Source organism: Squalius cephalus (genome assembly GCF_949319135.1).
Source record: "Squalius cephalus genome assembly, chromosome: 5".
Classification (NCBI taxonomy): domain Eukaryota; kingdom Metazoa; phylum Chordata; class Actinopteri; order Cypriniformes; family Leuciscidae; genus Squalius; species Squalius cephalus.
Window position 1 is genome coordinate 9352462 of NC_137126.1, and position 11974 is coordinate 9364435.

Below are 11974 nucleotides of genomic sequence, written 5' to 3' on the forward strand. Positions count from 1 at the left end.
ACATTATTTGTGTACACAAAGTTTACTAAAAGGAAAGGTTTTGTATGACTCACTTTATCAGTTAGTGTTTCCGGTGGCTGGAATTTTGTCAGTCAAAAGTAGTCGATCTCCCAGTGCTTTGCCTTCTGAGAATAGTCTTCTCTATATATAGAATATATCGCCTTCTGTTTTTTCTCCTCTACCCTAGACAGGGGAGTTTGTAACAGTCACCATGAAATCAAAATGGACTTTTTTTTTATATGGCATATTACAGTGTTTATTATAAACAATTAATCTGTGGAGCACATCATTTTAATTCATGTGCCTCGTAATCTTTAATCAAAATAACTTTGCCTCTCTCTTGTATAGTGACATCTCTTCTCTGATGAAGGGTCTCTGAAGCCGTTTTACTCTGACATCCGTCACAATAAGGAAGAAAACACTATCTCAAATTCTGTTTCATGCTGACTTTAAAATTGCTGTCAGCACTTTTTCCCTTTTTGCAGTGCACTTGCATCCACTTTTGCACCCTGATTTCACATATCATTTTTCTTTTACAAACTGCACACTGTAGCTTGCAGCAGTCTTGTGCCACGGCTCTATTTTAACTGCTTGATATCACTGAAGAGGCCAAGATGTAATAAAAACTCTGTCAGGGGAGAGGGCAGGAAGAGATAATTACAGCACGCTCTACTTTCCCCTGTCCATTGTGAGTTGTGTACTGTAATTAAAACATGAGTTCTAGAGGAACTCTTTCACTGCCAACAAAGAGCACTCTGTGGGAAGAATGGGATGTCAGATAAATAACCCATTGGTAAAATGTCTGTTTGACCAAGGCATGTTAAAAACCAAAAAGGGTTTGGCTGATTAGCGTTCAGTGGCATCGCTAGGTTAACTGTGCCCCCGTACAGTTTATTGAATTGTGCTCCCTCATAGAAATTGTGGGGGCCCTCAGGGGAGGTCATAATTGGCCCTCCAAAGCCTCTAGGACCCCTGTACACAGTCCCTCTTTCCCCCCCACAAGCGATGACCCGCTCATCACTAGCGATGACAGACTTATTATGTTTATAATCACTCTCTATTTGTAAACTATTCTAATCTATTCTTTCAGAGTAAAAGTCTTTTAAATAAAGACTGAGAGCTGTCGGAAGCTTAATGTTGGGAACTCTGAAGTGCGTTCGTGCTGTAGTTAATTTATAGCTTTTTAATGTTTAGCTTTTTACTTCTGCCAATTGTATGTATGCTTCATTCATCAATTCATAAAAGTTGTGTTTATTTGTGAAGGTTATCATGATGAACAAAAGTTGTACGAATCATACACTTTTGTTGGTTACAGAGCTTATTTTCTGAAACAACTCAAAAGCCAATGGAAGATCCTATTGGGTTTTTGTCGAGGGAACCACGGTGATGCTAACTTCCTGGTTGGCATCACCGTTGTTTCAGAGCTTATTTTCTGAAACAACTCAAAAGCCAATGGAAAATCCTATTGGGTTTTTGTTGAGGGAACCACGGTGATGCTAACTTCCTGGTTGGCCTTTAAATTCATCGTAAAAAAATGTCATCACTGCAGCACCCCATTGTTTGCTATTTTGTAGCGTAAATAATGCGAGTTGTGTGCTCACACTAAAAAACACAGTGAATTTCACCAAGTACAACATGTTCCTGGATCAACATCTTTGTTGATCCTGGAACAACATTCCAATCAGATTTGAGAGACAAGTTAGCAGTTTATCAGTTTACGTCAAGTTTAAGCTTACAACCAGGTTTAGCTGCTTCTGCATCAGTGTTATTCACCTATCATTTCCCTCTAATTTTGAGATCACTTATGGGTAGTGTTTTCGGACTGGAATGTTTGAATGTTCAAAATAAGTTGATTCAGGAACATGTCTTTCTTGGCAAAATAACTTATATATTTTTAAAGTCTTTTAAAGATGGCACATTTCAAATTGTGTACTTCTGTGGTTTCCAAACACAGGTCTGCCATTGGAATAAATGGGAATGACAACAGAGCTTTCTACAGGTATTATAGACCTCCTTGTTTAAAACATTGAGCAATAAGGTCAAGAATGCTTTCCAGTGGCATTTACATTACATTTATCTATATGCATCTGGCAGATGCTTTTATCCAAAGTGACTTACAGCGCATCTGCGCTATACATTTTATCTGTATATGACCTTAGCATCACTAATGCCATGCGGCATGCGCTACTAGTTGTGCTACAAGAACACGAGGTAAAAATGATGTATTTTACCAACAGATGATGTGATACAAATAGACAGGTACAGAAAAACAATTGCATCAAAAAGATTTGCACAGGCAGCACGCAAGGAGTGCTTTTGAGCAAATCCATTTTTAATGAGCATCTGTGCTATTTGAAGGCTACAGTCTCACTGTTTGAAAGATTGATTAAGCTTTGGGAATACTTCACTGAATTATATGGCTCTGACACAAGCTGTCTGGAAATACAAACAATATTCTCTGTCTATTGAAAAAAACAGAGATTCTAATTATTGGACAAAAAACGTCCTCACATAATATCCTAGAATACTGTCTAACACTTGATGGCTGCTCTGTCAAGTCTTCGTCGTCAGTTAGGAATCTGGGTGTGCTCTTTGATACCAACCTTTCATTTGAAAGTCATGTGTCTAGTATCTGTACCGCATTTTTCCATCTTAAAAATATATCTAAATTACGTCATATGCTCTCATTTACAAATGCAGAACAATTCGTTCATGCGTTCATGACATCAAGGCTAGATTATTGTAATGCTATTATGGGTGGTTGCCCTGCACGCTTAATAAACAAACTACAGCTAGTTCAAAATGCAGCAGCTCGAGTTCTTACCAGAACCAGGAAGTATGACCATATTAGCCCAGTCCTGTCAACACCGCATTGGCTCCCTATTAAACATCGTATTAATTTAAAAATATCGCTGATTACTTACAAAACACTAAATGGTTTAGCTCCACAGTACTTGAGCGAGGTCTTAACGCATTATAGTCCTTCACGTCTACTGCGATCTCAAAATTCTGACCAGTTGATAATACCTAGAATATCAAAATCGACTGCTGGCGGTAGATCCTTTTCCTATTTAGCAGCAAAACTTTGGAACAGTCTTCCTAACTTTGTCCGGGAAGCAGACACACTCTGTCAGTTCAAAGCTAGACTAAAAACACATCTCTTTGACCTAGAATACACATAACATATTATAGACTTCTATAATTCTATGCAGCCTGCATAGATTAGGTCAGCCGGAACCGGGAACACTTCCCATAAATCCTGATGTACTCGTTACATCATAAGAAGTATGGCGTCTACGCTAATATTAATCTCTCTGTTTATCCCGAGGTTTACCGCAGTCCGCCGGATCCAGGCCGTATCCAGATCTGATGAAGGACCTGCGCCTGGACACGACGACAACGCAGTCCTGAAGTGTAAACCACCTCTCTACAAATAAAGCGTTGTTGGGATAATTTTGGTTTGCGTGGCTATGCGGAAGCAATAAAAATTCTGTATTATAAATTTTAAGGCCAGACAAGTAGTTTGTTGAGGGTTGGTTTGTAGGGAAGGACTACCTCCGCTTATATATACAAATGCGCATACCTATACTGTGCACGCCATCAGCGTTCTCACAGGTTTGCGTTTTTTTTAAGTTTGCGCATTAAGAACTTAAGAGTTTTCTGTTAAAACGGTGTCGTGTTAGCGGCCCCCAAGTTAATAACTAATGATCGTTTCGACGGAAGTGAATCAATCAAAACTACCTTTAGCTGGACAGTAACTTTATTCTAGAGCTGCTACAAAGCCAAAACAATCTCTGTCACTTTAATTTCCTATTATCAATGTAAAGCCGCTTTGGAACAATCTACATTGTTAAATCTACTATAAAAGAAGATGACTTGACTTGACTTGACTTGTTTATTGCACAGCTTGCATATTTGTGATGTAAACCACATCTCTTGATTAATTAAAAACATATCTAAGCAGTTATTTTCCATCAGCGGCAATTAACATTTTTGGACCCATTAAGAGGCTTTAATTACTATATTGACATTTAAATTAATAATTTGATACAATGCATTTATTGTGTACATACATGTTTTACATTGTACATACATTTTAAAATTCAAACGCAATAAGCAATTTTGCTGCATAAGCAGCAAAAAAGAACTAAATTGAGTACTGAGAGGCTGCTTTACGTGCGCACAATTAAATGAGGCTCACAAAATCTGTGGGAATGAGTAAAATTATGCGTAATACATGCAATCCCACGCCAAAATTCAAGCCCTGTAACACCAACAATATTTATCCAGAGCAAATGAAACGAGTGAGTGAGAGGAGGCGGGTTTGTGAGTCAACTCGCTGTTGGAGAGATGAGAGAAAAGCGCAGCTGGTATCGTGTATATTCTGTGGAAAATTAGTATTGGAAGCGGTTCAGATATTTCAGTATCAATATGCGTGCGAAAAAATTATATTTTTGACAACACTACATTGCACTTAGTTTATTATTTCAGATGCCTTTTTAAAAGACTACAACTGAAAAATGAATATATTATAAAATTTAACCCGCCAAAGTGGCTAGTAGGAGGGATTGCGTTACACACCACTGATGCAATCCACCCGCATTTGTCGGGTTGGCGGGTGTTAATGTCAAGCCATGCCTGCATGTAATTACAGCTGTAATTCATTTCTGTAATTACATGTATAATTACATTGTTGACACTTCCCTTAACCCACCCTTAAACCTACACACACCACGACACCTGTCCCTAACCTTACCAGTATCCCACCACAATAGCAGCAAAAGTGTTTTGCAATACAAAATGAGCACAATAAGTACATTGCACCAATAAAATGAGCACAATAATACATTGCATTAAACATTTTTTTTAAATGTAAGTATAAAGACACCTAATATAAAGTGGTACCACATTTTTATCACCCTCAAAACAGAAATGCCAATAATAAGGCATTTATAACAATAAGTGAACACAGAGAGCCAGTATGTGGAACTTAATTTGCTTTATTAAACAGGCATAAACAAAATTTATGCTAGAAAAAAACATTAACGTTTAATAAATGCATATACTTGTATATTGTAAGATTCAGTACAGCCAAAGAAGTAAAGCACAACTTCAAACAAATTTAGCCTTGCTTGAAGCAACAAGAAAAACTCTTTAGATTTGAAAGCTGACAGATCACAAACAAATTTCTATCTTAAAATGAATTGAATATATAATGTCATGCTGTGAAACTGTTTCAAGTCAGAAACAGCCACTCAAATGCTAAAGGAAGAAGAGGAACGTGTGAAAGAGTCTGCTAGTCAGGTGGCAAAATCTGCATGTAGTTTGGACGTTGATGCTTTCATATCCTACACTGAAGGGTTCTTTTTAAACAAAAGAGCTCTGGTTATTGCAGTGATGTGCTATCGGGCGGTGGTGATGGTGCTCCTCTTAGCTACTTCTGCTCTCGTTGTTTCTGAAATAGATGACAAATTGTTTTTGTTTTGCACAAAACTCCTGAAAGATGGTTATGAAAAACTGACATATACAAATTACTGTATTGTGTTCCTGTGCATAAAACAGACTTGCTAAATTCAAACCAAAAAATTACAAAATTGTTTCATTTTAATCTTTTTCAAAATGATTTCATAAAAGTCTAACTCTGTTAAAATTCTGTAGCTATAGCTGTCTTTTTTATGTAAAACATATGGGGCATTACCATACGTAGGCAATACAACTGAGAAGGGTGCTTACATGAGATTAAATGGGTACCATCTGTATTATTGCTTAGCAACAAGCAATTAAGGCGTTATTGCTAGGATACCATTTTAACCATACTGATGTCTGCTAGGGAAATACTGATTCCAGACAGAAACGATTGTGTAGAGTTTATGATAACAATAGTTCCAAAGAACCTTTAATGTTTATTGTTCTTTCAATACATGAAGGATTAAGATAATTTAAGACTGATTGGGATTTCGATCTGCCTTAATTTTCCAGTAGTGACAAAATCACATATACATTCAACATTTAATGGATTACACTAACGAGTTAAAATTACAGTTGTATTTCTGTCTGCCATGCTCTTTATGGACACTTTTAAACTTATTGTAGGGCTTGTTCTGTTTCTAAGTAAGATATTTAATCAGTGGTGCCAATAGTATGTATACACATAAAAAGGTTTAGGGACCAAACATAAAAGTTGTCTCGAGATAAACATGTTCATGTTATGGAAGCTTGTTTCTGCCACAGAATAAAAATAAAAAGTTTATATCTCAAAATTCTGACTTTTTTCCCTCACAATTGCGAGCTTACATCTTGCAATTCTGACTTTTTTCTCAGAATTGCATGAAATAAACTCGTAATTGTGAGTTATAAAGTCAGATTTGCAAGATATAAACTTGCAATTGCAAATTATAAAGTCAGAATTGCGTGATATGACCGTATATATACTCATCCCCTATCCATTCTCACTGTCTTGTCTCGTTAAGAGCTTGACCTACATGCTTAGCGTGTTTTCTTCTTCATCTCCTAAAGGAGTTTTGGTATTGTGTTTTGTTATTGTGGACTGAGCTATTACTGCGTTCAACTTACCTTCGTCATCATTTGTACTCCTGTGTAATTGCTCTGACTGAAATAAGTGTGCTTTATTTATCAGACTTCCCCTATCGTCTTGTTCCTCGTCTGACAGTTATAAAGTCAGAATTGGGAGATATAAAGTTGCAATTGCGAGTTTATATCTCAAAATTCTGACTTTTTCTTAAGACTTAATTTCACGCAATTCTGACTTTATAATTTGCAATTGGGACTTAATATCACCCAATTCTGACTTTATTTTGCAACTGTGACTATACCTCACAGTTGCGAGTTAATATCACGCAATTCTGAGAAAAAAAAGTCCGAATTGTGATATAAAAAGTTGCAATTACCTTTTTTAAAATTTTTATTCAGTGGCGGAAACAAGTTTTCATTTCATGCGGTAACCATGTTATAAATGAAAAAATTGATGATGGGCCATTGAGATATTGAAAATTAATGCGTACCCAAGGTGGTAATGTGGCTATAATGCAAAGCAGACCAATCATAAAGATACATAGAAAGATTAGTAGTGATTTAAGAATATTTTACTATGTGTAATTTACAGATGTAACCAGGCACTGAATCTAATCTGTAAGTCAAAGTAATTTATATAATATGTAAAATATTTAATTTAGTAAATGAGTACTTTGTGTGGTACTTTGTATAGTCTTTTTGTTGTGGTTTTAGTAAAGTCACCCTTGGCAAATGTATTTTGATGTACTGCCCATGCTGCTTACCTCCTCTCTAGGCTTGTCATCCTTCATTTTCTTCCTGGTCATGTGACCTCGAAAACCAGCTTGAATCTTAGCAGCAGCTTTGTTTGCAGCTGGATCATCAAGGGGAATGTCCATGATGTCCTCATCTTGCGGCTGAGTGCATCCTTCCTGCAGTTCAGATAAAATACAGTCAGCCATTTTAGCTATGACTACAGTACATGGCAGAAGAACAGTTACAGATCCTTGTCAAGATCTACACTAGAGTGTCAACAAACTTTCACACTTTGTAATACCCCATAAGACCAATCTGTATCAAGAACACTAAGTGTAAAATGACTGCAGATTGCAAATCAGTTATCTGAGTAATTTACAAAAGGATCCCAATAAGCTTCTGCAAAAACCTTAAAGAGGTTCAGTGATTCTACGTCAGCGGTTCCTCTATTAACCCCATTATAATAGAAAAGCTTTGAGGCAGCCTATAAATATATATTGAAGTTATATTAATCTTGAATACACAATAGGATATTCGGAAGGTGCTTAGAGGTTCTTCCAACCCGATCTCACGAGAAAATGTAGCTATTTTACAAGGTGGTACTAATTGAATTAGTACAATGTGATTTGAAATGTATGATTTTTAGAAAAAAAGTAACCTTGGATGTTCATCCCTAAACCTAACTGTCAGGGCAACTGTAAGCAGGTGAAATTGTATGAATTTAAATATATATATATATATTGTATATATGAAGATAATTTAAGATTGATTAGGATTTCGATCTGCCTTAATCTCCCAGGAGTGACAAAATCACATATATATTCAGCCTTACTTTTTTACTTTTGTTTTTACTTTTTTTTCCACCAAAATGTAAAATAATATAAATTGCAATTATACAAATTGTGTTGATTTTTCTAAAGATTGTGGTGGAATGTGTATCTTTTCACTTTTGCAGTGTTGTTTGCTGGGGTGCCTAATGGTGAAGTATTGTTACAGTCATGTCAAAACCTAAAGTCAGTATTCTGTTGCTCCCAAAGGAATTGTTTAATGGCACTCTCACCAACCCAGTTTTTGGTGAACGTCCCATTAAACAATTCCTTTGGGAGCGACAGAGCACCAGCTTTAGGTTTTGATATTGGTAAATATGTTTTCATGCACCTGTATGAGTTATTTCTGGATGAGTGTGCTTATCCATCATTTAATTAGCCTTATATCATCTTTTGATAATACTGCTACATATTATTTAAAACAGAATCAGCAACTGTAAAATGAAACAAATAAAACTCATGTCTTCATGTGGAACATAAAATAAGTTAATTTGATATTTTTTGTCCATATAATGGAAGTCACTGGTAATCAAAACAGTTAGGAATCTTCACAATATCTCTGTAACTTCTTATTTGATCAATATCTCTGTAACTTGACATAATTTTCATTTTTGGGTGAACCATACCTTTAATACTATTCCATTAATTAAGTTTCTCTCTCTATAATCTTTTCTCTTTCTCTCAGAATCCAAATACTTAAAATACACAGTATCTCAAAGGTAAGTCATTATGTTTAGGGGAATGCACATTCTTTCTGTTTGATTTCTTTGATTCTTTTATTCTCCTCATCCAGTCGGATACAAGCTGTCAGCGGTCCCTCGCGAGCCTCAAGTTTCCGACAGCTCGAGTAATTTTCCCTGCCTGCTGGGGGTGCATCACCGTAAAGGGACTGAAGCTGAAAGCATTCAGAGCTTCACAGGCTAACAGTGTGAATGTCCAGCTGAGTGAGGTGGAAGCTTGATACTCCTCTGAGGTTTCAGCACTATTATGCAGGGATAAACAATAATCTAATATACAACAAACACGGACCAAAGGGCTCACCGTGATCATGCCCTAAAAAAGCCCTTCATGTCTCAAACAACCACAACAACTTTCTATCTACCTGCTCTTAAATGTGCAATACCAAAGATAAGCAATAACTACATTTATCTGACTTCTAAAAATGTTCCTCGCAACAGAGCTTTCTCAAGCATGATGGCCGCTGATCCTGAGACCAATTGTCAATCAAGGAACATCTTGTGTGAACTTTACTTGAGAGTGCCATCAGTTTGAAACATGACCATCTGTCTCATCAGTCACAGCGACATCTTCCAAATTATACACAGATAATTGCTGTTTCTAGAAAGTTCTAGACCCTCCTACAAACACACAACTCCAAGCCCACGCAATAGATGACTTGTGTAACAAAGACTGCTTGTACTCCTGCTGTACATGGAGATAAAACAAATGGGAAGGAACAATTTGACCAACTTTACATTAACCAGCTTTCAGTCTCTATCTTATTTTACCACTTTAATCAACATGTAATGTGGAAATAGTAGAACTGTACTTGTGTTTGAGCTTGTAAAAATGAAGTGCTCTAAGACCAGATGTCAAACCTTCTCGCCACAAACAACTGCATACACTGCACATATCCTTAACATACACATAATATACACATAACCACATTTAAGTCCTTTCATACAGTGAATAGTGTCATTCTCTGTACTGTGAATATATGAACAGATTTAAAACAAAAACATGACCAGTCATCAATGTTGCCTTAAACTTTAAAAATATTCATAGGCTATTAGTTGTGCCAGGACATTGATACCATTGAAACATTTTTAAAATACTCCTACCCAACAACAGCAGGTTCTCTGTTAAATCATGCTGTTGTTAATAGTCACTTAGATAATGTTTGGTTTAAGCGAATTAATCAGACTGTAATCCTAATGATTTTTAATTCATCTTCAAATGTAATATTTTAAAGTAATTAGAGTCAAGCAAATCCTAAAATATACAGTAAATCCTAAAATATTAACTCAACCAAGTTGGTATAGTTCATGCTGGATTATGTATCAACTCACGACATTTGCAGTTCAATTTGACCTTAACTGTAGAGAAATCATAAATGTTGAAAATGTCTTAAAAATGCATAATTCATAAGTTTTTTTAAGCTGTACAAACATAAACACGGACTCCACTTACGTTTCGACAGTCCATAGCGATTTGAGATGACAGGTTTGAGTAGTTTGAGATTTGTTGTCCAGTTAAACTATGATTGAAGAATATATCGGTAAAGATGTGGTCTCTCTCTCTCTTTCAGTGTGTTGAGCTCTCTGTATGTGCTCTGACAGTCTGTAGATGATGATCAGCTGAATGGACCAATCAGAACGCGTGATATTCCCCATCACACGCAACCATTTATCGCCTTTCTTCATCTGGGTTTTCGTGCCGATTGTTATAGATTAAATATTTGTACAGTTTTCACTTTTTATTGTAGCCTACGTATTTATATAACACGTACAATAGAAAGTGAAAACATTAGATAAACTTGATTTTGATGGGTTTTTTTACTCTTAAAAATAACGTAGGTTCTGGCTAAACGCAACCAGTTTAAGAAGCATTGACAAGATTTGTCATTTTGTTTAACTTATTTATTTTGTTACAAGACGTGGCGAATATTATAATGAACACATTTTGCTTTATAACGTCCATAACAGTTTTTTTTTTTCTCTCAGGCTGTGTCACATGTTATGATATAACCTTATTTAGATAGTCCCTTTTGAACTTTCTGTTGAATATAAGTAACTTTGCAACTACATGTCAACTAAATCTCATTAGAGTATTAAACTGTCTGCCTAATATATGCTTACTGTTTATTATGATGGTCCCCCAACAGACATTCTACAAACTATAAGTAACTTTGCAAGAAAATGTCAACTTATTCTAACCCTAACCCTACCACTCTAGGCTAATACTCTACTAACAGTCTAATGAGAGTTAGTATAGATGTGGGTGCAACATTAGTTAACAGAATGTGTTAAAGGGAGGACCATCAAAATAAAGTGAAACAGCCTAATTCATATTTATTTTGTTTGTTTTTTAAAGACAAAAAAAGGCCACTTAAGTGTGTAGGCCAGCTTAAATAGAGTACACTTTCATGTTTCTTAACACACCTAAACAAAGCACATCTAACGTAATGGTAACACATAACAATAAGGTTTTATTATTAGTTAACTGCATTAGTTAACATGAACTAAAAATTAACCGCACTTCTAAAGCAATTATAAATCTTTGTTAATTCAACATTTACTAATACGTTATTAAAATCAAAAGTTGTATTTGTTAACATTAGTTAATGTGCTGTGAACTAAAGTGAACAAACAATGAACAACTGTATTTTTATTAACTAAATTATAACAAAGATTAACAAACACAGTAAAATATGTATTGCTCATGTTAGTTAATACATTATCTAATATAAACATATGAAATATTATTGTAAAGTGTTACCAACGTACGTATAATTTTAACTGTAGTGTGTTATTTGTTCTTACATTTTAAGTTAATATTTTTTAAATGTACTACATTTCAACTCCATCATTTCAAAAGTAATTACAAATATACTGAAATACATGACATACAGTCATAGTATATTACCAGAAATACGTGTCAGTATATTCAGCAGTACACTAATATCGAAGACAATAGACTTAATTATTGAAATAAAATATAAAGACGTATTCTACTAGAATACATATAGCGATGTATAAGTCCTACTTTTTTAAATGGACCAAAAAGCCCTCTTAAGTTCAAATAATTGCATTTAGTATAAATTTAAACTATAATACATTGTCATTTAATTGTAAATAACATGCACATGTGTTTGAAAACAA

At 35.2% G+C, this 11974-nt stretch overlaps 1 protein-coding gene across 1 annotated transcript; it reads right to left on the reverse strand.

Moving 5' to 3' along the window:
* Positions 1-3883: 3883 nt before the first annotated feature.
* nrgna (neurogranin (protein kinase C substrate, RC3) a) lies at positions 3884-10754 on the reverse strand. Its single transcript, XM_079872883.1, has 3 exons — positions 10284-10754; positions 7296-7442; positions 3884-5455 (listed from the first exon to the last, which is right to left on the reverse strand). The coding sequence occupies exons 1-3, from the start codon at positions 10296-10298 to the stop codon at positions 5435-5437; spliced, it is 183 nt and encodes a 60-aa protein (XP_079729009.1). The 5' UTR covers positions 10299-10754; the 3' UTR covers positions 3884-5434.
* Positions 10755-11974: the final 1220 nt, after the last annotated feature.